At 60.3% G+C, this 26,568-nt stretch overlaps 3 protein-coding genes across 3 annotated transcripts; 1 reads left to right on the forward strand and 2 right to left on the reverse strand.

The window, feature by feature from the left end:
• Positions 1-1,223: 1,223 nt before the first annotated feature.
• Positions 1,224-3,943, reverse strand: SPACDR (sperm acrosome developmental regulator). Its single transcript, XM_052663255.1, has 3 exons — positions 3,890-3,943; positions 3,286-3,612; positions 1,224-1,457 (listed from the first exon to the last, which is right to left on the reverse strand). Exons 1-3 carry the CDS (start codon positions 3,941-3,943, stop codon positions 1,224-1,226), a joined length of 615 nt encoding a protein of 204 aa, XP_052519215.1.
• Positions 3,944-5,129: 1,186 nt separating this feature from the next.
• Positions 5,130-15,952, reverse strand: TSC22D4 (TSC22 domain family member 4). Its single transcript, XM_052663242.1, has 5 exons — positions 15,321-15,952; positions 13,785-14,877; positions 11,345-11,511; positions 6,227-6,275; positions 5,130-5,796 (listed from the first exon to the last, which is right to left on the reverse strand). Exons 2-5 carry the CDS (start codon positions 14,601-14,603, stop codon positions 5,587-5,589), a joined length of 1,245 nt encoding a protein of 414 aa, XP_052519202.1. The 5' UTR covers positions 14,604-14,877; positions 15,321-15,952; the 3' UTR covers positions 5,130-5,586.
• A 3,873-nt stretch (positions 15,953-19,825) lies between these two features.
• Positions 19,826-25,815, forward strand: NYAP1 (neuronal tyrosine phosphorylated phosphoinositide-3-kinase adaptor 1). The gene is made up of 6 exons (XM_052635990.1): positions 19,826-19,893; positions 21,371-21,729; positions 22,186-23,703; positions 24,558-24,773; positions 24,982-25,091; positions 25,558-25,815. The coding sequence occupies exons 1-6, from the start codon at positions 19,826-19,828 to the stop codon at positions 25,813-25,815; spliced, it is 2,529 nt and encodes an 842-aa protein (XP_052491950.1).
• The last annotated feature ends 753 nt before the right edge of the window (positions 25,816-26,568 follow it).

Raw genomic sequence — 26,568 nt, forward strand, 5'->3', positions numbered from 1 at the left:
GAATCTCTGCGACCCTATGGAGTGCAGCCCACCAGGCTCCTCTGTCCATGGGGATTCTCCAGGCAAGAGTACTGGAGTGGGTTGCCATGCCCTCCTCGAGGGGAGTCTTCCCAACCCAGGGATCGAACCTGGGTCTCCCGCATTGCAGGCGAATTCTTTACCGTTGAGCCACCAAGAAAGCATCCCTGAATTTTGTCGCCTTGCAAAATACGCTGCTTTAACTTGGGGAGCCACCTCTGCGCCCTCGCGTGGCCGGGCAAGAGGGCAAGCTAAGGGGGGAGAAGGGACTTGCGCCTCCACGGCCTCCCCTAGCTCGCGTGGCCTCCCGCGCCTCAACCTCATGTCACATCGCCGCGGACTCCTCCCGCCGCTGGTCCCGAGCCGCAGGTGGACATCCAGCTTAGCCCTCCGCCCGCGACCCCGCGGGCCCGGGCTCGGGCCCTCTCCCCGCGGCGGCCCCACCTCGCCCCCGGGAACCCTGGGAGATGTAGTTTTCCGCAGCTCTTGGCAGGAGCGGGTGGCGGGGTGGCCGCCGGCCCTGACGCGTGTCCGCGGCTGTCAAGTGCGGGACCCTGACCCTCGCTGTGGCCCGGCCCAGGAGGGCCGGAGAGGCAGAGCAGTGGGCTGGCTGCAGAGGCGGAGATTCGGCGGTCTCGTTCGGCGAGGGGCCTTGGACGAGCCCCGAGGCATCTGCAACAGTCAGTCTTGCAGGATTTCCAGGGAGAGTGTCCTCAATGAACCGGTGCCGATACCTGGTACCGTGACAGGTGGGGCAGAGTCCCCAAAGGCCTCCAGCCTTGAGAAGCCTTTGGACCCGGGGCCAGACGCCCCTCCACCGCCACACCCCACCCCTCGCAGCAGGTCCAGAGATTACTCCCACACGTGTCCAGGCTGGAGCCTCAGGCCGCCCTCCCGTATCCCACCCAGGTTCCCCTCGTGGCCTCTGGCCATCCACAAACACTCTACATCTACTCGGAAATATCTGATATTACTTCCCAACATTTTGATAATTCTTTTTACAAATTGAATAAAAGGAATGAAGGGGAGTGTATGTGGGACCGCCCCCACCCCGCCCCGCCCCGGGCCAGGCCTCCAGGTCTCGATGAGAGGTGACGGTGTGACAACTTCTCCTCACCCACAACTCCTGGCCTGCTGCTCTAACCTCTCCCATCAACCTTACCTAAGAGTGAGGTGGGGGCTTTCTGAGGATGTGGGCTTCCCCCCTAGAGGGGACTCCGGGCATCCTGTTTCAGACCCTGAACTGGGTCAGGCTGGGGGCCCATGTGGGCCCGGAGGTGCCGCTGGCGCCGTCTCTCCTGCCGGCGGGCCAGGTGCCGCAGCTGTTTCCGGACAGCCCAAAGCACCAGGTACACTTCCCTCAACATCGCAGCCTCTTGTGACTCCATGGGGGACCCGGTCTTCATCTGGGAGGCAACTGAGGTAGAACTCACAGATGACTGTGAAGAGAGAAGATGAGCACGGGTGAACAGCGTGATCTAGGGAGAACCTGCTGGTGAAAACACCTGCAGATAAACAGCAAGGCTTGTTTAATACCGCCTCTTCTGTCGGGTGACAGCTTGGGTACTGCCTCCTCCAGGAAGCCTTCTGGGGCTGTCTCTACTCTTGGGTTTGCCCCGTTACACCACGTTTTATACACGATTTGTTCTGTGGACTCATCTGTTTTCAATACCAGCATGCAAATTCTTGGAAGCCAGGGACCATGTCTAACCTACCTTTGAGTCCCCACTAGAGTTCGATGAAGGACAGTCTCCAACCCAAAGCTCTCGCCTGACCTCAGGCCTGTATTTCCCTCTGCCTCCTAGACATCTCCCTGAAGAGGTGCTTTGACATCTCAACTTATCCTGTCCCAACACCCTAAACTCACCACTTTCTTCCCTAAGTCAGCTCTGCTCCCAGTGAACGGCTCCAGCCTGCTTTGACCTCTGTCTGTCCCTCTCCCCTCACCACCCAATCAAGCACCTGGCACAACAATTCTACCTCTTAAATATCCCTCCAACCCATTAATTTGTTCTATCTGATACCTCCCTCCCCGTCCAGAACATTCTTCCCTGCTGACCTGAACTGCAGGCACCTCCAGTGGGTTTTCCTGCCTCTCTGCTCCTGGCCGCTTCTGACCTCCCTCCACAGGGTGCCAGGTGAACTTTTATTTTATTTTTTGACTGTGCTGAGCAGCTTGTGGGATCTTAGTTCCCTGATCAGGGACTGAACCCAGTTTTCAGCAGGGAGAGCTCCAAGTCCTAACCACTGGGCTGCCAGTGAATTCCCAAGGTGAACTTTTAAAAATTATTACTGTAGTAATACATTACTCAAAACCAAAATAAATTGACTTGATAGTGAGCTCAACATTTCCCTTTTTAAACTAAAATTTTGACTGAGGTAACTGTAGACTCCCATGCACTTGTGAGAAATGAATTCCTTATTCTGTTTACAATAGTAAAATATTTTGTAAAGATTTTATTTGTAAATATTTTATTCCCTTTATTTTCCCTCAATAGTAAAATCTTTCAGATCTCTAGTTCATAGGATATTGACATCAATACAACCCACTGATCTGCATTTTTCCCTTATTTCCCCAGTTCTACTGGCCGTCATTTGTGTGTTGTTGTGTGTTGGATTCTACCCAATTTTATATCCTATGTGCAGGTTCATGTATCCAACGACCATAGTGAAGATACAGGAGATTTCCATCCACACAAGGATTCCTCATGTTGCCCTTTTATAACCAGTCCACCTCCCCCAACTCTCTCTCTGTAGCACAGCCCCTGGAAACCACTAAACCACTAATCGGATCACCATTTGTCTAATTCTGTTATTTCGGGAATGGTATATAATGTAAGTGGAGTCATATGATATACATACAAGCTTTCGGGATTTGTTGTTTTCACCTTGAGAGCCATCCAAGTTGTTGTATGTATCAATATTGTTCCTTTCCATGGCTGAGCAGCATTCCAGAGTATGGATATAGCGAAGTTTAACCACTCATTCTTTGAAGGACATGTGGGTTGTTTGGGGCTATTATGAATCAAGCTGCTATGAACATCATGTACAGATTTTTGTGTGAACATAAATTTTTGTTTATCTGGGATAAATGCCCAAGAGTACAATCACCAGGCCATACGATAACTGCATGTTTAGTCTGATAAGTGACCAAAGTGTTTTTCCGGAGTGGCCACACCATTTTACATTCCCACCGGCATGAATGAGCAAGGGGGATCCAGGAGGGGAGGGAGGGGCTGCCGGGGACAAAGGGGACATAGTGCTGACCTTCCAGCTGCACATCTGCCAGCCAGACTGCAGGGCGGAGGCCATGAGCATGGAGATGGACTTGACGGCCGCCTGGGGCAGCTGCAACAGTGATCTCCGACGGCGACCCGCCTCCACCGCAGCCCCATCCGTGGTGGTCTTGGCTAACAGGCAGGGGTCGACCACCTTTGGGGACACATCCACCTTGGAGACCTTAGCCTCCTTGGGGGGCTCAACCAACTTGAAAGTCTCAGACACCTTGAAAGCCTTCTCTGCCTTCAACTCATTTTTCTTGGAGTCAGTATGATCCGTGATGACTGACTTAGTTTTGTGTTTCCAGAAGAAAACCTACGAACCGAGATAGGGAGAGGAGGGACAGAAGCGAGGCGGCAGAGCAAGAGAAAACTGTCAGGAGAAGGGAAGGCCCAGAGAAGGGGCAGCGAGTGTCCCGGCCTCCTCCCCAGCTGTCCCACCCCTCACCTCCTCCCTCCCTGGCGTGTGTGGCCACCAGAGGCCAGGAGGGGCATGAGGCCAGGTGAGGGAGTGGGGGGTTTCTGTGACCTGGAGGTCACTGACCAGCATCCCCCACCCCAGCATGTTGGGAGAAAGGGGCTCTGAAACTTACCCAGCGGCTAATCTTTTGCCAAATCCATCGGAAGAACTTAATAACCACCGCCATTTCTCCCGATTACACGAGCCCCAAGAAGGGGACAGAACGAGCATTTAGTTCAGTGGGGACGGGGAGGGGGAGAGGCTGCGGGCCAGCGGCCGCCACCTAAGGGGTCTCTGGGGAACTTCAGGCACAGCAGAGAAGAAAGAAATAGGGAATCCAGGAGGAAAGATCGCCGCAGTGAGTCATCCTAGGCCCTTCCTCCCCTCCCTGAGACAGGGAGAGGAGTCAAAAGTGGATGAGAACCCAGAGGGAGAGAGAGTTCTAGACCATTGTGAGAGTCTTCCTGGCCCTGACCCCAACCCCCGAGGCCCTTCCAGGACCCCCAGAGCCAATCCCTGTACCCTCGACCCTCTCTTCCCCAAATCCAAGGAAGGGAAACTCAGTGAACACAATGCTGGTGCTCCTTGGGCATTTCCCATGTATGGGGCCATGTAACCCCTCCCAGCTGCCCTTCAGGTAGGCATTTTTGTCAGGGTCATTTCACCCAGGAGGAAGCTGAGATTCGGGGAAACCAGGAGAGCCTGCCGAAGTCATAAATCTAGGGAGCCACAGGGCAAGGGAGTCCAAACCCCAAGATCCCTCCCGAGTGGTGGCTGCTGCTTCCCCGCCTCCCCACTAGATGGGGTCTTTCTCCCCACCTGCCTCTTCTGCCTGGGACGGGAGCTGAGGCCGTCAGGGAGGGGCCTGCTTACCCGCAGGGCCCCAGCGTCAGCCAGCTGCGGGGGGAGGCCACGGAGGCTGGCCAGGCCTGGCAAGGGCATAGTGTGCCCGGGGAGCCTGGCCCACACCCAGCGTTGAGACAAGGGGCCCATTCAGGGCCCCCTGCCCCGCCCCCAAGCAGCCACCCGGATCCAGCCCACAGAGGGGACACGCTGGGAAGCTGGGGATGGGGGGGGAAGGATCCTGCACAATCACCAAAGGCCCCATTGTTCCCCTGTCCCCCACCAGCACGTGGGCCATCGCCCCCCCTTCCCCACTCCCTCTGCCTTGCCTGGCCTGCCCCTTCCCAGGACCCAGGCCGTGGCCTCCCTTTTCCTCCCACATTTCCACGCTGAGCCACCTTTCCCTTCCCCGGCCTGGGCAAGAGCTTCAGAGGAGCCCACAGCCTGTTTTTCTCCCACAAGTGGAAACTGGTGGTGCTGGTCCCCCATCTGGACGCAAGCAACAAGATGCCAACCTCCAGATTCAAGTTTCTTCGGATTTTTTAATTATAATTATTATTTCAATAATAACCTGAATCCCAGAACTTTCAGATACACTGTCCGTCCTCCCTCTCCTGGCAGAGGAGCCGGGGGCGCGCTCCAGGGAACAAGGTGGGGACGGCTGCCAGGGAGCCTCCAACTCCCCCGAGCCATCTATCGCTGGGGGTCTCGGAACGCTGACGGCTGGAAAGGGAGGAGGGGAGCTCTGTTTAACGTCCCGTCCCGATGCCCTCCCTCCTCCATCAATGTGCAGGGATGCCCCAGCCCAGTCCCCGGGCATTGCAGGGACATCAAGGAAGGGTGGGGCCAGGCTCCTTCTCAGCCTTCGACTCCCATCCCCAGGGATCAGGGGGCATTAAAGCTGCATAGGAAGAGGGGGCAGGCAGCTGGCACAAGGCCTAGCAGCTGTGGTGGCCCCCCAAAGGCACATTGTGAGGGAAGGGAGGCTCAGACTGAGGGCCCGTTGGGCGCTGGGGGTCCAAGCCGGGGGACCCCCGAGGAAGGCAGCTGCGCCAGCTGCTCGGGGCTGGCCAGGGCACGCAGCAGTCCGTTCTCCTGCTCCAGTGCCGCGTTCCGCTCCGCCAGGTCCCGGATCTGCTCCTTCAGCACCTCCACCTCTTCCCGGACAGCAAACATGAGGTGAGACTTCACCAAGTCCTGGGGGGTCCAGGGACAGGCAAAGAAGTGTCAGGGGTCCCAGGCCACCACCCCACCCTCAGCCCCTGTCCAGTGCCTTAAGGAGATGGGTGTTAAGAGATGCCCCTGCTCCCAGATGACGGGGGAGTGCTGGGGAAGAAGTCAGCCAGGGAAGGGGCAGGGTGTGGGGGACGGGGGTGGGTAAGGACAGAGGCAAGGTCAGGGCTCAAAGACAGAGATGGAGGCCTGAAGCAGGCTAGGAACCAATGTACGTTGAGGGTTCAGGTGTAGACAAGAGGGGGTGGAGGATCCGAGGGAACCCAGCTGGGAGCAGGTCGAGCAGCTGGGAGTCAGTATATCCCTAATGATGGAGGGGATGGAGCTTCGGGGCCAGGGCCTGGGCATCAGCACGCGGACTGGGACCTGCTGGGATCTAGATGGCTTCTCTTACCATGGCTTGTTCGATCTTGTTGTCAATGCCAACCAGGCTTCCGGAGCCACTGGAGAGACACAGGGAGACGAGAGGTGAGGAGAAGGAAGAGGTGCCAGGTCAGGTGTCTGGACAGCCCAGCCCACTGCCTTCCAGGTGCTTCCTCAGCGTGGGCTCTGGCCTCCTCCATGAGCCCCATTCGCCGCAGCCTCCCGCCCAGACCCCTGCCTGTACCTGTGACAGTAGAGAATCAGGGACAGGAGGGTTTTGTCCATCCCCCGGCGGGGTGAGGGCCGCTGCCCAGGCCCCCCGAGGCCCCGGTGAGGTGGGGGTCCAGATGTCCCTCGGATGGGGGATGCTCCCCGAGGCGAGCAAGGAGAAGAGACACAGCCCCTCTTCCGGGGAGGTGCCGGAGCCATCCCCACCACTCGGGTCTCATAGGAGGACACCAGGGACTTGACAGACACCCCTGGCTGGGCCATGCCCGAGGGGAAAGGGTCCTCCGGCCTCCCCAGAGAGAGAGGGCTGCAGCAGAAGGACCGCCTGGGGGGCTCAAAGCCCCCCGGGGCAGAGCAGAGTCTGGCTGGTGCCAGGCAGGCAGAAGGGAGACAGTGCCTAGGGGGTGCTGGCGTGAAAGATATACACCACCCCCCAGGGCAAAGCCTGGCTGCTATTGGCTCCTCAAAGACACGGGGACCCCCTCCCGCCGGCTCCATGGTGGGCGGGAATTCCCAGACACGGTCAGCGCCAGTGTCCCCTTCTCACCCTGGCACCAATCCCAGCGCGGAGGGGAGGGGGCCAGCTGAGGACAGTCAGCTGGTGGGCTGAGTCGGGGGAGGGGCTGTGGGGCCAGAAGCCTGGGTCAGGGAGGGCTGTGAAGGGGGAGCCTGGCCCTGGGAGGCCTCTTTCCACCTCTGACCCCATCCTGCCCCCTCTGATGAACACTGGCCTCCCTCAAGGCCTCAGCTGCTCTCAGCTGGGAGGTGAGAAAGGGAGTGGAGGTGATGGGGTAGGGGGGCATCTCTGAGTGCATGTGGTCTCCCTTGGACTAGAAGCTCCTCCCTGAAGCACGAAGGCCACATCAGGGGTGGCCCCTGGGGCCCAGCCAGAGGGTGCCCCACACCTCCTATGGTGAGGGTGAGGAGGAATGGGAAAGGTTACCACGGCAACAGAAAGAGCCTGAAAGACAAGTACCAGCCTGTGGACCCAGAACCTGGGTCTGCTATCTGGGATCTCAGAGGGAGCTAGAGCTTAAGAAGAGGTGGGTAGGGGAGGCTGGAGGTGGGATCCTGGGGAAGAGGTGCAGGTGCTTTGAAGATTCCTGGGAGCGGAGGGCAGGGAGGGGAGAGCAGGTCTGGCTGCAGTTTACTAAGTGGCCACCAGAGGTCGACTCAAGCCTGGCTCAATGGTCCCCAGGGCCAGGCTCTGGGTCCCAGAATCTGGCTCTCCCCCAAGCTGGTCTCTCCATGGCCCAGAGCCTGCACTGTCCTTTGCACCCTGTCCTCTCCTCGAAGGCTCCCTCTCCTCACCCCGTGGCTCGCCACCCGCCCTGTCAGGCTTCTGCCTTGGCCACCTCAGCCCTCCACCCATACCCACCCCCCACTCCAGTACTGCAGGAGCCCCGATCCTGACCTCTGGCCCCCAGCTTTGCCCCTCTCAGGGAAAGGTGGCCCCAATACCCCCACATGCTGAATGCTTCGCCCTTGTGCTCCCTTGTCAAGCCCTCTCTCCTGGTTGTCAGTTCTAACTTGCTTCCCCGTGGGGGGAATTAGCACTCAACCCAAGGTGACCCTTGCATGGGGCCCTGCAGCCAGGAAGAGAGCACGAGGGCACTGGGAATTTTCCATTTCCCATCCAAGCTCTGGGTGCGGAAGCCGCTGACAGGTGGAGTAACCAACAGGGTGACCAGGCCTGCGAGAGCAGGATAGGGTGAGGTAGGGGAAGGACATCTGGGACACTCAGGGTTTTCGGGGAGAGGACAAGATTAAGAGCAGAGGAAAGGCCAGCCAGCTGGAGCATCTAAGCAGTTTTCAAGGTGTTTCAAACCAAGACACCTGGGTGGAGACTGCGCCACCCAAGAACCCCCACCCCCAGCAGTACACACAGACACACAGAGAGCAAAGAGGGCAGGTCCGCAGGAACAGGCAGACACTGGCCTTGCCTGGCGGACGCTCGGTAAAGATGCCAAGTAAGTTGTTCCTTCTTGCCAGAAATAAAGGAAAAATACAACAATAAACATTTGTTGGCTGATAGATGGTTATCTCCTGTTTGTCTAGCGCTGGAGAGGTTTTGACAGCACTTTCCACTGGCACTTCCTAACATTAGCATTTCAAGGGACCAGGACTCTGGCAACCCAAGCCCTCCCTTTGAGAACCCCCGAGTGAGGGACCACTGGCACTGTGCTGGAATTCCTGATCAGGGTCTGGAGTGGGAAGCTTGAAGTTGACTGGATGGGATCAGCCTTCACCACAAGCCACCAAAGCAACTTTGTGTGAGTCAGAATAAAATTTTTCAAGACACTTATCGCCATCTTCTAGAAAACTGTCGTGACTTCAAGCATTGAGTGGTGCCCCCTGGAGTTGTGCAGTACCTAACAGGGGACTCTGGCCCTGCAGGACTCTTAGGTCCTGGGGCAAGGATAGCAGTGAGGCTAGTCCTCCTTTTTGAAGGTCAAACGAAACAGCCTCAAAATGAGGATCGGAGGAAGAAACTGGACACCTAGGAGAGTGGGGGGGTGGGGTGTTCCGATGCTGAGGACAAGGGCCAGCTCTGCCTCCTCACTGTGTTTTGAGGAGCCCCCAGGGGCTGGGCCAGAGGCCAACGAAGTGGCATCCGGCTGCCCTGTCTATACTCCCTCCCAGATCTGTGGTGACTCTGGGGTGGGGCCAGGCCAGAGAGCGGAGGATGGCTCCTTGCCCAGATTGGGAGACCCGTCTCTGCCTCTGTCCTGGAGAGAAAGGGCATCCCAGAGATGGCTGTCTCCACCTCTCCTCTTGGGACACAGGCATTTCAGTAGGAGGGTGGAGAGAAAGTGGCTTTGGGGGCCGACCCAGGCTTCGACAGCAGGCCTGCCACTTACTAGCAGGATGACTTTGGACAAGTTTCTAAAACTTCCCTCCTCAGAGTCTCAGTTTTCTTTATCTACAAAGAGGGATCATGGAGTTGCTCTTAGAATTATGTGAGATAAGAAGTAGAATCTGACCCCTAGGAAGCACTAAATAAACAAATGCACCATTTCTTTCCCGAGTTCCTAGAATTTATTCCTTGTAATACTCGGATCCCCCATGCTGGCCATCTACCCAACCATCCACCTATCCCCTCATCCATCCATCCATTCATTTATTCAAGTACTTTTCAACCTCCAGGCCCTGTTGGGGTAGGAAGGTTCTTGCAACCCAGGAGCACGTGAACAGTTTGATTTCACCATGCACCCTTATTTCTCCCATCCCCAGATTTCTAGAATGGTCAGACACCCCCAACTCCCCACCTGGGATTCAGGCACTTAATATGCCGGCCCACTGTCCCTAATCAAAAGGGAGGCCCCATGCCACTCATATACCCTGTTCTGCCAGCTCCAGGCACACCAGAGAAATGAGGTGGGGGCTACACACCCCATTCCAGGGGGCCAAGGAGGTAGCCCAACCCAAACCCGCTGGCCCAGCAGGGTGGAGCAGGAGGGGCTGGGCCGGGCCTGAGCCCCAGAGGCTTGGAGCTCAGCAGGGTAAAGTGGAGGCTGGGAGGCAGACCGGTCAGACTGGGGTGTTTGAGGGGGTGGGACAGTGGGAGGAAGGGAGGGAGAAACAGCCCAAAAGAATGGAGCCCAGGAGGCTTCTGGAAGCAGAACTCGCTAAGAGAAAGAAGGAGGCTGGCCTCTGAAATCAACAGAGGTGGAGGAGGGAAGGGAGCCCTCCGTGCCAGCAAACCTCCCAAGTGGGAGTGGGAGGGGGAGCGGGTGGGAAACGCTGAGAATAGCAGCCATGAGGGCAGGTGACTCTCCGGGCCGACCTCGCACCTCACTCATTCCCTAGAGGAGGGAACCCAGAGGCGGCCCGACCCACCCCTGCTCTGTCCCTCATTCTCCAGGTGCCCCCAGCAGGCCCCTCACCCCTCTGTTCCATTGGCTATCACCCCTTCTCTTTCCTCTCTGCCCCCACCTCAAACACTCGGTCCCTGATTCAAGGGGAGGGGGGCACCACTTGAGTGCAAGTCAGGAAGGAGAGACTCCCCTCTGAACAAGTCCCCAGGCACCCACAATGCCCTGCCCCTTGGTGGCCTCCAAACAGGAAGTCCCTCCCCCCAAGGGCTTCAAACAGGAAGTCCCACTCCTCCCTCCAAAATGAAGCGGTGACTCCCTGGCCCCTTTCCTGGGCTCCTGTCAGTCCACAGCCAGAAGGCAGTCGCTTGACCATCTGACTCGCCATTTTGTCCCTCCCCTTTTGGTTTGCTGACATTCCTATGTTGAAACCTGGCCCTCGAAACAGGAAGTTCTGCCCACCGTGCCATGAACAGGACACTCTCTCCTGAAGGGCAAACCCCAGCAGATCCTGCTCTGCTGTGCCTTCCCTGTGACCGACAGACAGCCTCTCCACGGCTCGGGCTTGGCCTTGGCCTCTGGGAAGGGCTCAGAGCCCAGGGTGACCCTAGCGCAGAGAAGAGAAACTTAGGGACCTGCTTTCTTGGCACCGGAGGTCCCGGGACCCTAAAGTAGTCTGCATGGAGTCCGAGGATGTCACCTCCACCGTCAGGAGTCCCACGGCCCTTGGGAGGGAGGGGGGGAGTGGGGAGGAGACCAGCTCCCCATTCTGGTCTCCTGCACAGTTGCCAGTAAATTCTTAGGGTTGGCCAGATGATCGCTAAATCTGCAAGAGCTCTGGAATTTGACAACAATGACTCCCTTCAAACTAAAAAAAAAAAAAAAAGTCTACAATTTGACAGTCTTAAGCCAGGGAGTCCCACCCAGCTCTCTCCACAGAGAGGGGAGTAGGTCTCAAATCAGCTTTGCCCAGTTTCATGCCCAGGACAGGCTTCTCTGTTTAAGAAGTCCTCTCCAAGTTCAAGCTGGGGGGCAGGACACCTACCAGGCAGTTTCCCCGCAGTTCTCCCAGGTGCTGTGTGTCGGGGGAGCCGGAGCCCACCTACCTATCATCATCGCTGTCCAGGTGGCCACTGATGGCCAGCATGGAGCGGGCGAAGTTGAGGCTCTGGGCAGCCACTGTTCCCAAGGGGTCTGGAGACTTGTGAACCAGACTGGCATCGGGGAAGAAGTAGAGGGCTGGGGAGCTGGGGCGAGAGTCGACCGGGGGTACCTAGAGACAGACAGGTAGGAAAGGTCACATTGAGCAAGAGAAAGGATCCAGCCACCTTACAACTTGCCTAGTGGTCTTCCTCCCTCCCCAGCTCTCCCCACTCATCCCCTCTGCCTTCTGAGGACACAGGCGTCCTTCTCCCACAGACCTCCTTCCCCTGGCTCTGAGGAAGGCACTGGGCAGGTACTAGAGGCAAGGGAAACAGGGGCCATCCTGAGGACTGGGTTGACTGGCTTCCAAAAAGTTGCTCATGGGGTGTCACAGAGGGCCTCTGGTCTGCCCTCCGGTACCCTTCCCCCACCTAAGCCAGGACCCCTAATCAGAGGCTAGTCAGAGAGTATGCCTTCTGTCACCTGACTTCTTAAGGCAACTCAAACATCACTTCCTCAGAGGGGCATTTCTGCATCCTTTGACTTGTGAGTTCCACTAAGCTGTTCTATTTTTTTTTAATAGTCCCTACTATTATCTGAAATAAAATTATTTTTGCCTCTCTGCTGCTGGAAGGTAAGCTCCAGAGGGCAGAGCTTATAGTTTGTTCAATAGCTATTTGTAGAATGAATGAATCCTCAGAAACTGGTCCTCCGCCTCCTCCCCGCTCACCCCGCCTCTGCCCATTTTAGTCTCTCCTCTCAAACTTCTAGGGACTCAGGTGAAGTTCTGCTCCTGAGCTTGGCTCTCGGGGGCTGGTCAGAGGAGAACTTGCGGAGACGGATGGAGGTGGAGCCTGGGCGTGGACCCACACAGCCCAACAGGCGCTAGAGGTGGCTGCAAAAGGGCGGGGGCCACAGGAACAAGACGCCTCTGTGAGGCCCCAGGAGGCCCCAGCTTCTCGGAAAAGTCAAGAACAGAGAGTCCAAGGTGGTTGGCCGCACTAAACAGAGGAAGGGGGCCCAGGTGGTGCCCCCGGCCCTCCTTCAGGCCCCTGTTAGAAGCAACCCAGGGAGAAGAGGCATGGGGGGGGTGGAGATGGAGACAGACTTGGGGGCTGGGAAGCAGCAGCATGGATACCTGCACACAGGAAGAGATCAGAGCGTGCGGGCAGGAAAGGGAGCTGGGCGCACAGAGGGGGAGGGCAGGCCCAGGGGACGCTCAGGCAGGGCTTAAGGATAGAGAGAGCAGAGGCTAGGGGCAGAGGGGGCTTGTTTTGGAAGCGCTTGGGGAGAGGGACCAGTAAAGGACACACATCTCCTGTGGGGTAGGAACTGAATGAAAGAACTCAAGAAAAGTTGGGGGGGGGGGGCATGAAAGATGTGAGTTTGAGGCCAGGAGGGGGTGGGGGGAGCCGGTCCTGACTGGTCCTGACAAGGCCCAGACACACAGTCTCAGGTTATTTTTATACTGTGGTTTGTGCCCAAGGCCAGGAAGGGGAAAAGTTCTCATCCTCACACTCCCTGCCTTGCGTCCAAGGTGTTATTTTCTCCTTCAGGACAGATGCATCCAACACCCCCCTCCCCCGCCACTGGCTGCCCACCCCCTCCCACCCCCCAAGGACCCAGGCATCCTGCCTCCCAGCCCAGACTTGTTCCTCTTTAGGAGGCAGCAAGCAGAATGAGCAAAGGATTGAGCTCTTTCTTGGCCGCCTCCCACCTCTCTCCGGCTCCATGGTGGCCACCCCCAGTGATTGATCTTGGAGAGGCTCAGACAACTGGGGGTAGAAAGGATAAACCAGCCCAAGTCCCATCCTTGTAACAGGTTCCCTCACCCCCACCCAATTCTTCAATGTCTTGGGATGAAGCTAGAGATGGGGCTGGGAGGGTGGCTAGTAAAAAGAAAGAAGATCCCCTTCCCCACCTGGAGAGGGGACCGTAGAGGAGAGATTTACATCGGAGTGCCTACTGTTTTTCTTGTTCCCCAGCCTCAGCAGCTTCCAGAGGCCCAACTACCCTAGCACTGCCTGGAGTCTCCACCCTCAAAGCCTGAAGAAGTGAGACCAAGACAGAAGGTGAAGGCCAAAGTGAGGAGGCCACATCTCCACAACAGATGGAACTGGGCTACGTGGAGATGGACACTCAGGTCAAAGGCAACACACGGAAGGCCAAAGGGAAAGAAAGGACAGAAAGTGGGGAAGAGGGAGCCTAAGAGAGAAAACAGGGCCACCTAAGGACCAGGAATGGGCTTCAGGTGAGAAGGCAGGAAGAAAAAAGGCGGGCAGTCTGATCTGACAGACAGCTGACCGGGGAGCAGGCAGAGGTCAGTATAGAAGGTCAGTATAGAGGTGGGGGCCAAGCACCGCCCCTTGGGTGTCTGCCCAAACCCTGGAACCCAGCTCTTACCTGTCCCATCTCCTCTGGAGCAACCAACTCCATTCTCAGCCGCAGGGCTCCATCCTTCACACGGGACAGTGGAGGGGTCCCCGCCGCTGCTGCCGCCGCCGTGGAACCTCCTGCCTCTGCTTCTACCCTCAAGGTGGGCAGGGGCGTGGCAGCCCGGGAAGGGCCCGCGCTATCCCCGGTCCCGGGCTCTGGGGGGCGCTGCTGGGGTGGGGAGGCCGACAGTGGGGGTGTCTCCACCTTGGCCTTGCCGGGCACTGCCAGCTGGCCCAGTCCCCCGGTGAAGGAGCGGGCCTGAGGTCCAGGGGAGGTGGGGGGCGGGCGGAGCCAGGAGGTGGGGACCTGAGACAGGCCTGGCTGTGGGGTAGGGGCGCCCAGGCCCAAGCTGGCCAGCTCCAACCTGGAATCCAAAGATCTGCCCCCGTTGCCCCCTGAGGCCCCTCGAATACTCTCCAGGAGCCGGCCAAAGCTAGGGGGCTCCAGGTCTCTCTCATAAACATCCACACATGTCCAACGGCCTCGGCGATAAGGCTCTCCCAGGCCTTGGGGCAGCTTCACCACCCGGAAACGGGAGGCAGGGGCCCCAGGCGGCGGGGACCCGTTCCGGGGGGTGCTCTTGCCCCCTGGCTCGGGGTTGGGCTCCCCATTGGGCAGGCGGGGTGGGGGCCCGGTGGGGGCTGGGGCTGATGGCCCGGTAGGGGCCGGTGGCCCAGGGGGTGCCTGCATGGCAGGGGCATCTGAACCCCCTGGGCTCCCTGGGCCCTCGTAGTCCAAGGTGACGCTGGTGATTTGGAAACTACTCTTCTTCTTGCCCCCACTCATGGTCCCTGGGGCTCAGGACTGGGCCAAAGTAGGCAGGGGGTTGGTGGTGGCTCTTCAAGGGGCTCAGGCACCCCTGGAGCAGGGGGGCCACATGGCGGGGACATCGGGGCCCCTGCGGATGTCTGGGTCCGACATGGCAGGAGGGCCTTGCGGGAACTGGGGGGTGCCTGGTTGGTGAAGGGAGAACAGGGCAGGAGAGGCTGCAGGAGTGGGGGGGCAGGGGCAGGTTTTTCCTGCTGCTGTCGTTGCTGAACTCCAGAGCTGAGTTTGCAAACTAGAAAGAGAAGGAGAGAGAGAGAGAGTGTGTGTGTGTGTGAGAAAGCGGTGGGCAGGCTACCTCTTGGGCTTCCTCTCTGGGGAGTAGAATGGGGGAGGAAGGGGAAATCGCCAGACACCCCAAGACAAAGACAGAAATGACAGAGAACCCGAGCAGATCCGGGCGGGAGCAGAGAACAGGAAAAGGCAGCTCAGACCCAAAGTTGGGCATTTCTCCCTGGGATTCAAACTCGTGCGAACCCAAGTCGTTGCAAGAGCAAGGGCTCCAAGGTCTGGGTGAACAGAGGTGAAGCTGCTCCTCAGCCCGGCCAGGCCGCGGGGAAGGCCTGCTCTGGGCCTCCGAGCGCTCCCCCAGCACCACTCCCCCAACCCCCCACACCCCAGCTCCCCCATCCCCCGGGCAGGCTCTGCCCCGGTGCCCCTCCCAGCCTAGAGCCCTACCTCTCGACGGCGGCCACCGAGCTGGGCCGGGGGTCCCGGCCGCCTAAGGTGTGGGACTGTCCCTTCCCCAGAGCCTCCTTGGCCCCAGCAGCTTGGGGTGGGGGCGGGGGGGCGCGCAGGCGGCGATCAGAGGCTGTCGGGATCTCTACGGGGGCTGCACCTCGCCCCGCAAGGCATCTCCGCAGAAAGTTTGCTGTCCAGAAAAGAAGGAACTCCCGCCTCCTTGGCGGAGCTCAGGCGCGGCCTCTGAGGTCCCCAGGCTCGGCCGACTGAAGCGAGAGAGGGGCGGCTCAGCCTCCTCCCCCCGATCCCACAGGTGCTGCCGCCTCGGTGGTCGTCGCGGCGACGGGCCCTCCCAAGTCTCCTCCCGCGTGGCACCGATGGGTCTCTCTCGGCTCCTCTCGGTCTTTCTCTTTCTGGGCTGTTGACAACCCCCACACCAGGAAGTCCTGCCTCCTCGGGCCTGCTGACTGCTCCTCTCCTCCTCCTCCTTCCCCTCTTCCTCCCCTTCCTCCGCCCTCTCTCGCTCCTGGGGCTCCCGGCCAGCTGGCCCGGGGCCAGGTCTGCCACCGCCACTGCTGGTGCAGTCGCCGCGGCCGCTGCTGCTGTTGCGGGGGCCGCGGGACAGGCTGCCTTAACCCCACACCTGCTGGGCCTCAGCCCAGCGCTTCCTCGGAGGGAGGGCCCGCGGAGGGCGGAGAGAAAGGGGGAGGAGTTTGCGGGGAGGCCAGGGATTCCCTTACTTGTAGGCACTTGCTGCCATTGGCCTACGGGACGCGCGGAGGAGTGGGAAGGAACTTAACCAGGGTTCTGCCGGGTGCCCGCCGCCCCATCAGCGCCCAGTAAATGGTTATGGTGCTGCTGCAGCTGCTATTGTCATATCTTCGCTGGCTTTCACAGGAACCGAACAAGGGAGATACCGTTTTTCTCCCCTGCTCTTATTTTTTCAAGTGGATCTTTGTGGCAATTTTCAAACATGCCCCTACGTAGAGGAAACGATAAAAGGAACTCCTAAAGGACCCGAGATGCAGTTTCGACAATTCTCAGCTCACAGCCGAACTTGTTTCATCTATACCCTCAGAATCTCCCGTGGTATTGTGCTGGAGTATTTGCATCAAACCCCAAACATCGCACTGTTCCTCTTATTAGATGTGGAAATGGAGACCCAGGAGGTTCAAAAAGGCTGTCAGTGGTGGCGCAGGGACACTTCTCACTCAGGTGTGTCCTTGTCTGGCTCCCTAGATAGGGAGAAACCAGGAAGACGCGCTAAGGAAGGTGCTGACTTGCATTTTCTCTACCAACCGCTGTTCACACATGAGCACCCATACAGATATGCCCGCCTGGAGGAGGAACCTGGCTGGCCACAAACCCTGACCCTTTCTCTCACCCCCACCTCTCACCCTTCCCATGCCCTGCTCACTATGGAGAAGCCACACACACTCATTAAGTGCCTACTGTGTGCTTGACAAGACTGAGCCACTAACACCCTTTCATATGCTTGGCAACATTCTGAAGCGAACTGTTTCAGCAAAAGCAGGGTTTAATGACCACATCTGCTCTCACTCCCAGGTTCGTCAGATGGAACTCTTTCCAAGCATATTAAAATTCTTCAAAGTTGTCCATTTCACATAATTAGCTCATGGATTCTCAAAACAGCCCAGGGCAGACATGGGGTGGGTTTTGAGCTCCAGTGTCTAAGCTGAGGAAACTGAGGCTTGGGTTACTTGCCCAAAGCCTCAGAGTTAGCATTTGATGCCATTGAGACTAGCTGACCCATCCTTCCTTCCTCAGGTTAGCTCATGGAAAATTTTAACCACCCTTTAAGCAAAAACAAACCTAAACCCCTTCCCCCCAGTTTATATATTTCTTTTTTATCTCTTTGTTAAAATGCATCTGCACTCCTCTCTCTCTCTCTTCATGGCAACAACGGCTACCACAGCCAGATCCCGAGGCCTCCCAAGTGGTGAGGTCCAGGAAGCAGCCTCCCACACAACCCCTCACCCCACTCTCTCCCCTCTGGCAAAATTCACAACACAGCCCCGCGGCTCCGCCCCCAGAGCCTCCTTCCTTCCGCGATGACTAGCTACAAACTATTCAAACTTATCTTTGAATCCTCCCCTTCCCACCACCTCAGACACTCGGCATCAACTTGGGCTCCTCCGTGTCTACAGTCCCAGGGACATTGATGGTCTTTGTGGAAATGTTTGTTGAGTGAATAGATAAAAGTTCATTCACACCAAGATGTGTAAATATGAAACCATAGTTACGTATTTTGATGAGTTAACTCTCCCAGGGGCATTTATAATGCCTTCTATTAAATGTGGGGCAATTTACGACCTACAAAGCTGTATTCATGATTTGGTGGAGTCAAAGGTTACTGGGAGGATGACTTGGGCCATGGGGGCGGATGGGCAGAAGACGTTAGCCTAGGCGGTGAAACAAGGTCTGGACTCCTGGGAAGCTGCAGGGATAAGGCGATGAGCACCCAGCGAAACAGCCTCGCTGCCCTCCCTGTACCTGGGGGGCGGCTGGAAGACGCCGCGCGGACAAGGGAGCACGCCCCCTGCTGGACAAAGACGCGGATGGTCCGGCTGCCGACTCTGAGCCCCTCCGCCCGGAAACCGGCCCCACCTGCCGGCCTCGCCGCCTCACTGCACTCCGGGCCCCGCAGCCGCAGCCTCGCCCCGGCCGGACGCGGGGTGCGCACCCGGCGAGCGCCGGGCGCACGGGGTACGCGCGTGTGTGCAGGCCCCGGGCCGCCGCTGGGGGGCGCCGCTGCGCGCGGCACCCCGCACCCCCGATTGCTCCGCCGGGGCCTTGGACATCGAACTCAGCGCGGCCCGCCGGGCAGGGGCGAGGGGCGGCGAGGAGCGGATGCCCCAAAGCGGGGCGGGCTGGCTCCAGGTCCCCCAAATCTCCGAGTGCCCCCCGCGGGCTCCGCTGGCTCCATGCCCCCTACCCCAGCCTAGCAGCACTGCGCGGCCGCGCCGCTCCCACTCTGTCCTTGGAGGGTGTGGAAGGGTGGGTTTGGGGCCGGGGGCGGGTCTGGGGGCGGACCCGGAGGCGGGGCTGTCTCTGCGGCAGGGCCCTGTTCGGCTCCCCCTGGTCTCTGTCTCTCCTCCTCCCTCCTCCAGCTCCGGGCGGAGCCCGGCATGGGGGGGCCGGCGCCCGGCAGGCCAGGTACGGTGATGTAAAAATTGGGGAGGCTTGGTGCCGGGAGGTGGGATGGGGGGACAAGAGGTAGGGAGGAGTGGCGGGGCAAGAGACGGAGAAACCCAGGGTAGCAGGACAAGGGGAAGGGGAGGGGTGCCCGGGAACCTGGGGCCTTCGGATGGAGAGGGGGTGAAGCCGACCAGGTTTGGAACAGACAGGGGAGGGAGAGGACGGCAGTGAGGAGGGGCGCCCAGGAGGAGAGGCGAGGCTGAAGGCGCAGAGGAGAGTGTGTTTGGGGGAAGGGAAACCGGAGCAGGTATGGAGGCCGCCGCTCCGAAGGCAGCTATGGGGCCAGACTGGAGACCCCCGGGTGAGAGGGAGGGGCGGAGACTGGGAGAAGGAAGCCGGGAGCCTCCCAGATCCTGGAGGAGGAAGGTGATTTGGGCCATCAGCGAGGGAGGCGGGGACGGCTGCTGAGGGGCCAGGGTACAGGAATAGGGGTGGATAGAAGCCCGGGCCCAGGCACAGGTCTGGCGAGGGGGTCGGCAGGGAATGGAGAGACATGGATGGGTGGTCTTGTAGGTGCCCAACTCAGAGTGCCTCCACCCTTTCTCCAGCGTCCCTGCCCTGCCCCCGTGACAATCCCCCCCCACCCCAGCCTCAGGTCCCAAGAAGGGGTAGGGAGTCTGACTGTCTCCCCCTTCCCCAGCCGGGTGCAGTGTAGACAAGTAGGCCCTGGCATAACTCCTTGTCTATAGGTACGTCCAGTTCGGTGCAGCCGATCTGTGTGTATCTGGAGGTCTGTGTGTGCTGTGGGTGTGTCGGGGTGTTTATGTCTCTGTGTCTGGCTGATCTAGGTTGTGTTTACCTATGTCAGTTTGTGTGTCTGGTCCTCTGTTTGTAGAGATGGGGCTGTGACCCGGTGGTTTGTGCATCTGAGTGTGTGTTTGTGTGCCTGCAGGGCTGCTGTAGGTCTGTGAGGCCTGTCTGAGTGGTGGATCAGGCTGGATTTACAGGATGGGGAGCTGTATCAGTCTGATCACTCCAGAGTGTGTGTGTGGCTCTGACACCTTTGTCAGGGTGTGTGACTCTATACATGTCTGTCTGTCTGTGGGTCCTGGAGGCGGAGTTGGGTTTTCTGTGCCTGCATCTGTTTTCCTCTCTCTGAGGACCCGAGTCACATCTCTGCTCCTTTCTCTCTCTCTCATTCATTCCTGGCCCCGACCCACCCCACATATTTCTTTTTTTCCTTTCCCCTCTCCACCAAGTGGATCCGGGACCCAGGGAGGGTCGCCCCCCGGGCCTGGTGGCACTGAGCAGGGCCCCCCAGCCCCCACCTCCTGCCCCACGACATGAACCTCCTCTACCGAAAAACCAAGCTGGAGTGGAGGCAGCACAAGGAAGAGGAGGCCAAGAGGAGGTAAGGCTGCGGCCCCAGAGCCCCCCCTCTCCTGTCCCACGTCCTCTCTCCCCCACCCCAACCCGGCCGGGCCACATCCCTCTCTGCCCTTCCTGAGCCCAGCAGCCTGGTCATCAGTCTGATCTCAGAGTCTGTGTTCAGTACAGAATTGCTGGAATTGCACACGCCCTGTCTCTGTCTTGCTCATGGCTCCTGGCTCCAGCCCCTGCCCTGGCCTCTGAGGGGGCTTCTGGCTCAGGGGCCCCCTGTTGGCTCTTCCCCATCCCCAGAGGCCCAGGTCACTCCCTCCTGATCACCTCTGGCCTGTGATCTCCTCTCTGACAGTGTGGGGCTGGCTCTTGGTTCCCCATCACCTGACCTTGGAAGAGGCAGGCCCTGCTGCCCTCATGGTCCAGGATGGAGTCATTTGAGGGGCACCAGAGACAATCCACTTGGCCCCTTCCCAGTGACAGGACTGTGTGTATGTGTGTGTGTGTGTAGTGGGGGACATGCAGGCTGGGCCCTGCAGAAGAGGCAGGGCTTGGAACTGACACCCCCCACACACTGCTTGCCCCCTCCCCTTGTCCCCCCAGAGACCTGGCGCCTGGCCTCTCCCATCTTGCTCCCTTCTCTTCTTCACTCCCATTGATGGCACAGCCTCTTGGAGCCTGAGTCAGAGCCACCTCCTTGCTCCCTTCTCCCCCCTCGAAACTGTGGAGTTTAATTCTTGTTGTTAATTAGATTAATCAGAGCTATCACTGCAGTGATCTCTCCCTAATGAAGGGTTAGTAGACAGGGCCCTAATGAGAGCCCACCCCACAAGGGCTCGCCCCTCTTCCCCGCCACCCACCCCCCTTTCACTCACACTCAGGGACAGTGAAAGGGAACTGGGGTGAGCCTGGGAGGGTAACAGAGAGAGGATGACAGCGGAGGGAGAGGGAAAGAAAGAGAGAGAGAGAGAGAGGCAGGGAGGAAAAAGAGATCAGCCGGGGGAGGCTCTCTGATGATGCGGCGGGCGGTACAGCCTGGGCCTGGGAAAGGAGGCGCCCACTCGGTGTGGGAGCGGAGGCCGCAGCAGCAGCCGGACAAGAGGGGAGGCCAGAGGCCGGGCGTGGGCCCGTGTCAGAGGGAGAAGGAACAGAGTTCGGGCGGCAGGTGCATGTGCCATGCAGAGCTGTGCTGCCCTGGCCAGGGTTTCTCTCCGTCTGCGAGCCGTCCACATGTGCGGTGCCCATGCTGGGGCCCGCCAGCTCCAGGGACGTCCCCCTGCACACGGGCTCACCTCTTCTCTCATCCCTGTCCCCAGTCTCCTTCCCTTTCTCAAGGCCTTGGGATTCGACCTCTCCCCGACCTCTCCCCATCCCCACCCCGGCCCCGCCCTCCTCCCTGGGAGGCCCCAGGGTTGCCCACAGCTCCTCCTGGTTCTTGAGGTGGAAGAGGAGCGGAAGGCCCAGGCCTGAGGCCCGACCCCTGCTCCCCCTGGGTCTTCTCTCCCCAGCTCCAGTAAGGAGGTGGCTCCCGCAGGCCCGGCGGCGGGGCCCGGGGCTGGCCCAGGGCCGGGTGTCCGCGTGCGGGACATCGCCTCGCTGCGCCGCTCTCTCAGGATGGGCTTCATGACGATGCCCGCCTCCCAGGAGCACACCCCCCACCCCTGCCGCAGCGCCATGGCCCCGCGATCCCTGTCCTGCCACTCGGTAGGCAGCATGGACAGTGTGGGGAGCGGGCCTGGCGGGGGCGGCGGGGGCCTCACTGAGGATGGCGGCACCCGAAGACCCCCGGCCAAGCCCCGGAGGCACCCCAGCACCAAGCTTAGCATGGCGGGGTCGGGGGCAGAGACGCCCCCCAGCAAGAAAGCAGGTGAGACGCCCACCCCCACCATCCCAGCCAGGGGGAACCGGAAAGATCCACTGCGGGCCGGGGGAGGCCTGCCTGTAGGGTTCATTCAGGGAAGAACCCAGGAAGTGGAAGGTTCCATTCTCACAGGGAATGTGGTGGGGGGGGGGGTTCTTTTTTGCAAGGGCCTCAGATGAACCATTCAAGGGCAGGAAAAGCTTCTTGAAAAGTTCATTCTTGGGAAAAGAGGGGCCTTGAAGGGCCTTGGGGGGGGCAGAATTGAGGGTGCGAGCTACAGACTCTGGAAAGTTCTTTAGAAGGCGCCAAGGCCAACTGGTAGGAAAGGAACCCACTGGCGCTGTGAGTTGAGGAAAGCTGGGGACTCATCCTTGCAGATGAGTCAAGAGGCCGCAGTGGGTCTCCCCGTTTCCTTCCCCGACTGAGAGCCTGGTGTCTTGTTCTCTTTCCCATCCTGCCCAGGCTCTCAGAAGCCAACCCCCGAGGGCCGCGAGTCCGGCCGGAAGGTCCCTCCGCAGAAGCCCAGGCGAAGCCCCAACACCCAGCTGTCAGTCTCCTTCGATGAGTCCTGTCCCCCAGCCCCCTCCCCTCGAGGGGGGAACCTGCCCCTTCAGCGCCTGAGCAGGGGCTCCTGTGTGGCCGGGGACCCTGAGGCGGGCGCCCAGGAAGAAGAGCCCGTGTACATCGAGATGGTGGGCGATGTCTTCAAGGGCGGAGGGCGGAGTGGAGGAGGCCTGACGGGGCCCCCTCTGGGGGGTGGGGGCCCGACCCCTCCGGCTGGCGCTGACTCGGACTCGGACGAGAGTGAGGCCATCTATGAGGAGATGAAGTACCCGCTGCCCGAGGAGCCCGGGGAAGGCCGGGCCAATGGGGTCCCTGCACTGACCGCAGCCTCCACGCCACACCAGCCTCACGCCCTTCAGCCCCACACCCACCGCCGGCCAGCTTCAGCCCTCCCGAGCCGAAGGGATGGCACGCCCACCAAGACCACTTCTTGTGAAATTCCCCCGCCCTTCCCCAACCTCCTCCAGCACCGGCCTCCGCTCCTGGCCTTCCCCCAAGCCAAGTCTGCTTCCCGAAGCCCCGGCGACGGGGTCTCGAGGCTACCGGTCCTCTGCCACTCCAAGGAGCCAGCTGGCTCCACCCCAGCTCCCCAAGTGCCTGCCCGGGAGCGGGAGACGCCTCCCCTACCGCCTCCGCCTCCCGCTGCCAACCTGCTGCTGCTGGGACCCTCGGGCCGAGCCCGGAGCCACTCAACACCATTGCCGCCCCAGGGCTCTGGCCAGCCCCGGGGGGAGCGGGAGCTCCCCAATTCCCACAGCATGATCTGCCCCAAGGCGGTAGGGGCGCCAGCAGCCCCTCCTGCCCCGGCTGCCTTGCTCCCCGGCGCCCCCAAGGACAAGGCCGTGTCTTACACCATGGTGTACTCAGCAGTCAAGGTGACCACGCACTCCGTCCTGCCAGCTGGCCCGCCCCTGGGTGCTGGGGAGCCAAAGACGGAGAAGGAAATCGCAGTCCTCCATGGGATGCTGTGCACCAGCTCGAGGCCCCCTGTGCCCGGGAAGTCCAGCCCCCACAGCGGGGCTCTGGGTGCAGCAGCTGGGGTTCTCCACCACCGCGCCTGCCTGGCTTCCCCACACAGCCTTCCAGATCCAACCGCAGGCCCCCTGACCCCCCTCTGGACCTACCCAGCTGCAGTAGCTGGGCTCAAGAGACCCCCTGCCTATGAGAGCCTCAAGGCTGGGGGGGTGCTGAATAAGGGCTGTGGGATGGGAGCTCCGTCCCCCATGGTCAAGATCCAGCTGCAAGAGCAAGGGACCGACGGGGGGGCCTTTGCCAGCATCTCCTGTGCCCACGTCATCGCCAGTGCAGGGACGCCAGAGGAGGAGGAAGAGGAGATGGGCGCCTCGACGTTTGGGGCAGGCTGGGCTCTGCAGCGGAAGGTCCTGTATGGAGGGAGGAAGGCAAAGGAGCTGGACAGTGAGTGAGGAGGGGGAATGGGGAGGCCCCGGGGATGTCTGTGATGATCTGGTGGAGGTGTTGAAGGGGTTACTTGGAAGCCACAGCCCATTGTCCTGAACTGGGAACTTTTCTGGGAGGTCGGAGGGATGGGGGCGCGCAGCAGACTGAAGGGCTGAGGTCCCCGAGTGTGCGCTGGCAGGGCAGGAAGCCCTGGGCTGGGGAGGGGGCAGGATCTGGTCTCCTCCTCCGGTCCTGTCCCGCTCTACTCCCTGCCCCTCCCTCCACTGGGCTGCAGGGGTGTGTGTGTTTGTGAGTGTGCGCACAAGAGGAGCTAAACACAGCTGCCTCCCAGCTGTTACCATGGCAACCCATCCAGACAGGAGGGAGAGGAGAGGGAGGCCCCTACCGTTGCCTGGCAACACAATGCTCTGCCAGGCCTACTCAGAGATGAGCTTAGTTCACATGCAGCCCTTCCCCCAAGGCCCCCCTTCACATTACCCCAGCTCAGAATTTGGGATTCTCCCCTCTGCTAGGGAAGAGCCTCCGCTGCTCTCCGCTTCAGAGATCATTCTGGCCCTGTAGGGGGCTGGAGGGGTTCTGAAGTTAAAGCTGGGGTAGGGGAGACCCCTCTGAACAGGAAAAAGGGTTTGGCAGCAGTAAATAGCTACAATTCTCAGCTCAGGGGTGGTGCCAGGGCTGGCGTCCCTCCTGTGTGTGTGTGAAGTGTGATGTCGGGGCCCTGCCTTCCCAGCTGTGACCTACAACGGGGCAATTCTTTGTCCTGGTCCAGCCAGGTCGTGGTGCGTGTAGCTGGGGGGATAGCAAGATCCTTCCCATTGTACAGCTTCTGAGCTCTCCTTGTTACCCAGCAGAGATCGAGGATGGTGCCCGGGCCTGGAATGGCAGTGCTGAGGGTATAGGCAAGGTGGAGCGTGAGGACAGAGGCCCTGTGGCATCAGGGATCCCGGTGAGGAGCCAGGGGGCAGAGGGCCTGCTGGCCAGGATCCACCACGGAGGGGACCGAGGAGGAGGCCGCACGGCGCTGCCCATACCCTGCCAGACCTTCCCCGCCTGCCACCGCAACGGAGGTGACACCGTCTGCCCCCGCACACAGATGGGGTGGGCTGAGGGAATCTCCCAGGACCCAGGTTCTGGGCCCTAACCCTAATACCAGGTCTCATCCCCTCCTCGGATGAGGCTAGGGTCAGTCTGACAGGGCGTCTCCTATCCTCAGGGCGTTGGGGGAGGGGAACCTGGTGCCCCCTTCCTTTCTCATCCCTCAATCTTCTGCCTCAGACTTCACTGGAGGCTACCGCCTGGGGCGTTCTGCCTCCACCTCCGGAGTCCGGCAGGCTGCGCTCCACACCCCCCGGCCCTGCAGCCAGCCCAGGGATACCCCGAGCCAGGTGAGGATGGAGACGGGCTTGGGCTTTTTCTTTGTGAAGAAGCAGGTAGGGAAGAAGACCCTGGTGTGGGAAGAAAGGAGAGAGGTCAGGCTGGGGTCTTGGCACAGACTCACCGGCGACAGGGACGGATGGATGGAGAGCGAGGGGGTGGGGTGAACGTGCATAGCCAGGCTGGCACCACTGGCCGCCGTGGGCCTTGGTGCCTTTGGAAAAAGACGTTCCCGCGGTGGAAGGATTCGTTCTACTGGGAAGACAGTTTTTAAGAGGCAAGCCCTTCCTGGGGGAGACAGGCCTTCCCTGGCACCAGGGAGCAAGGGGAGAGGACAAGAGGCCTTGGGGGCGTTGATCTTGGTGCGGTCTCGGCAGTGGGGTCGGGGCCTGGTGACTCTGAGGTCCTTGACCCCCCTCATTCCATCCTCCCCCACCCCACCCCGTCGGGGGCCGGCGGCGGGAGGAGAGGGTGCAGACCCAGCCTGCGCTGCCGCTGCCGCTGCCCCTGCCGCCCCAGCCCGCCCGCGAGCGCGACGGCAAGCTGCTGGAGGTGATCGAGCGCAAGCGCTGCGTGTGCAAGGAGATCAAGGCGCGCCACCGGCCCGACCGCGGCCTCTGCAAGCAGGAGAGCATGCCCATCCTCCCCAGCTGGCGGCGCGGGCCGGAGCCCCGCAAGTCCGGCACGCCGCCCTGCCGCCGGCAGCACACGGTCCTCTGGGACACGGCCATCTGAGGGGGGCGGGGGGCCGGGGCCCAGGGGCGGGCGGGGCTCCCGGCTCTCCTGGAGACTGGCCTCGAAAGAGGGACGCTTTAAGGACCAGGTGAGAGAGAGCCGCCGGGGAGAAGCCCCCGCTGCCCTCCACCCTAACCCCCGTCCCCCAGAGACGGGGAGTCGGCTGGCCCGTCGGGCCTGGGGTGCCAAGCCGCAAACCCCAGGAGAGTGAGGGAGGGGTTGCTTGAAGTCGGGAGTGAGGGCCTCCTGCTGCTCTCCCCTCTGAGCAAAGTAGACCTCCCCACCCCAGGCCAGCATGGGGGAGGAGGGAAGGGTCAGGGAGGAGAGGGGGGCGGGTCAGCGAGGGACAGAGAGTGAGAGGTTAGAAGGGGCTCTCTTAGAGAGTGGGGGAGGTGGTAATTATTTTGTTGTTTATTTCGGTCTGGTGGACAATTCTGGGCCCCTCTGATCCACTCCTGAACAAGGAGTGGGGAATTGCGGGCAAGTAAAGGGAACCAAGTTGGCATTCTCCCCAGTGCCCAGAGGCCCCGCCATCCACGCTGTGCCCTCCCCGCCCCGTCCACTCCCCGCCAAGCCAGGGACAGAGGTCTGGAGAGCAGTGGGGCCGCAGAAGGGAGGGGCTGTAAGAGTGGAGAGTCGAGTCCGGGAGGGCCAGAGGGCTCATTCACAGTATTTACCGGTCGCCAGTATTGGGTAGTGAGCTTGGCCTGCTCCAAACCGGGCATCTTATTTAGCTCCAGGGTGAGGGTCTAG

The sequence above is a fragment of the Budorcas taxicolor genome, chromosome 2, assembly GCF_023091745.1.
Source record: "Budorcas taxicolor isolate Tak-1 chromosome 2, Takin1.1, whole genome shotgun sequence".
Taxonomy (NCBI): Eukaryota; Metazoa; Chordata; class Mammalia; order Artiodactyla; family Bovidae; genus Budorcas; species Budorcas taxicolor.

Excerpts from the sequence above, each read along its gene's own strand:
- SPACDR (XM_052663255.1), bottom strand. The coding sequence starts at position 3,943 with ATGGCGGTGGTTATTAAGTTCTTCCGATGGATTTGGCAAAAGATTAGC. Across the intron at positions 3,613-3,889 it reads GGCAAAAGATTAGCCGCTGG|GTTTTCTTCTGGAAACACAA; the intron begins GTAAGTTTCAGA and ends CTCGGTTCGTAG. Across the intron at positions 1,458-3,285 it reads GGCAGATGTGCAGCTGGAAG|TCATCTGTGAGTTCTACCTC; the intron begins GTCAGCACTATG and ends CTCTCTTCACAG.
- TSC22D4 (XM_052663242.1), bottom strand. The coding sequence starts at position 14,603 with ATGAGTGGGGGCAAGAAGAAGAGTAGTTTCCAAATCACCAGCGTCACC. Across the intron at positions 11,512-13,784 it reads CTCCAGAGGAGATGGGACAG|GTACCCCCGGTCGACTCTCG; the intron begins GTAAGAGCTGGG and ends GTCTGTCTCTAG. Across the intron at positions 6,276-11,344 it reads CTGGACAGCGATGATGATAG|TGGCTCCGGAAGCCTGGTTG; the intron begins GTAGGTGGGCTC and ends GTGTCTCTCCAG.
- NYAP1 (XM_052635990.1), top strand. The coding sequence starts at position 19,826 with ATGAACCTCCTCTACCGAAAAACCAAGCTGGAGTGGAGGCAGCACAAG. Across the intron at positions 24,774-24,981 it reads CGCCTGCCACCGCAACGGAG|ACTTCACTGGAGGCTACCGC; the intron begins GTGACACCGTCT and ends CTTCTGCCTCAG. Across the intron at positions 25,092-25,557 it reads CCAGGGATACCCCGAGCCAG|ACCCAGCCTGCGCTGCCGCT; the intron begins GTGAGGATGGAG and ends GAGAGGGTGCAG.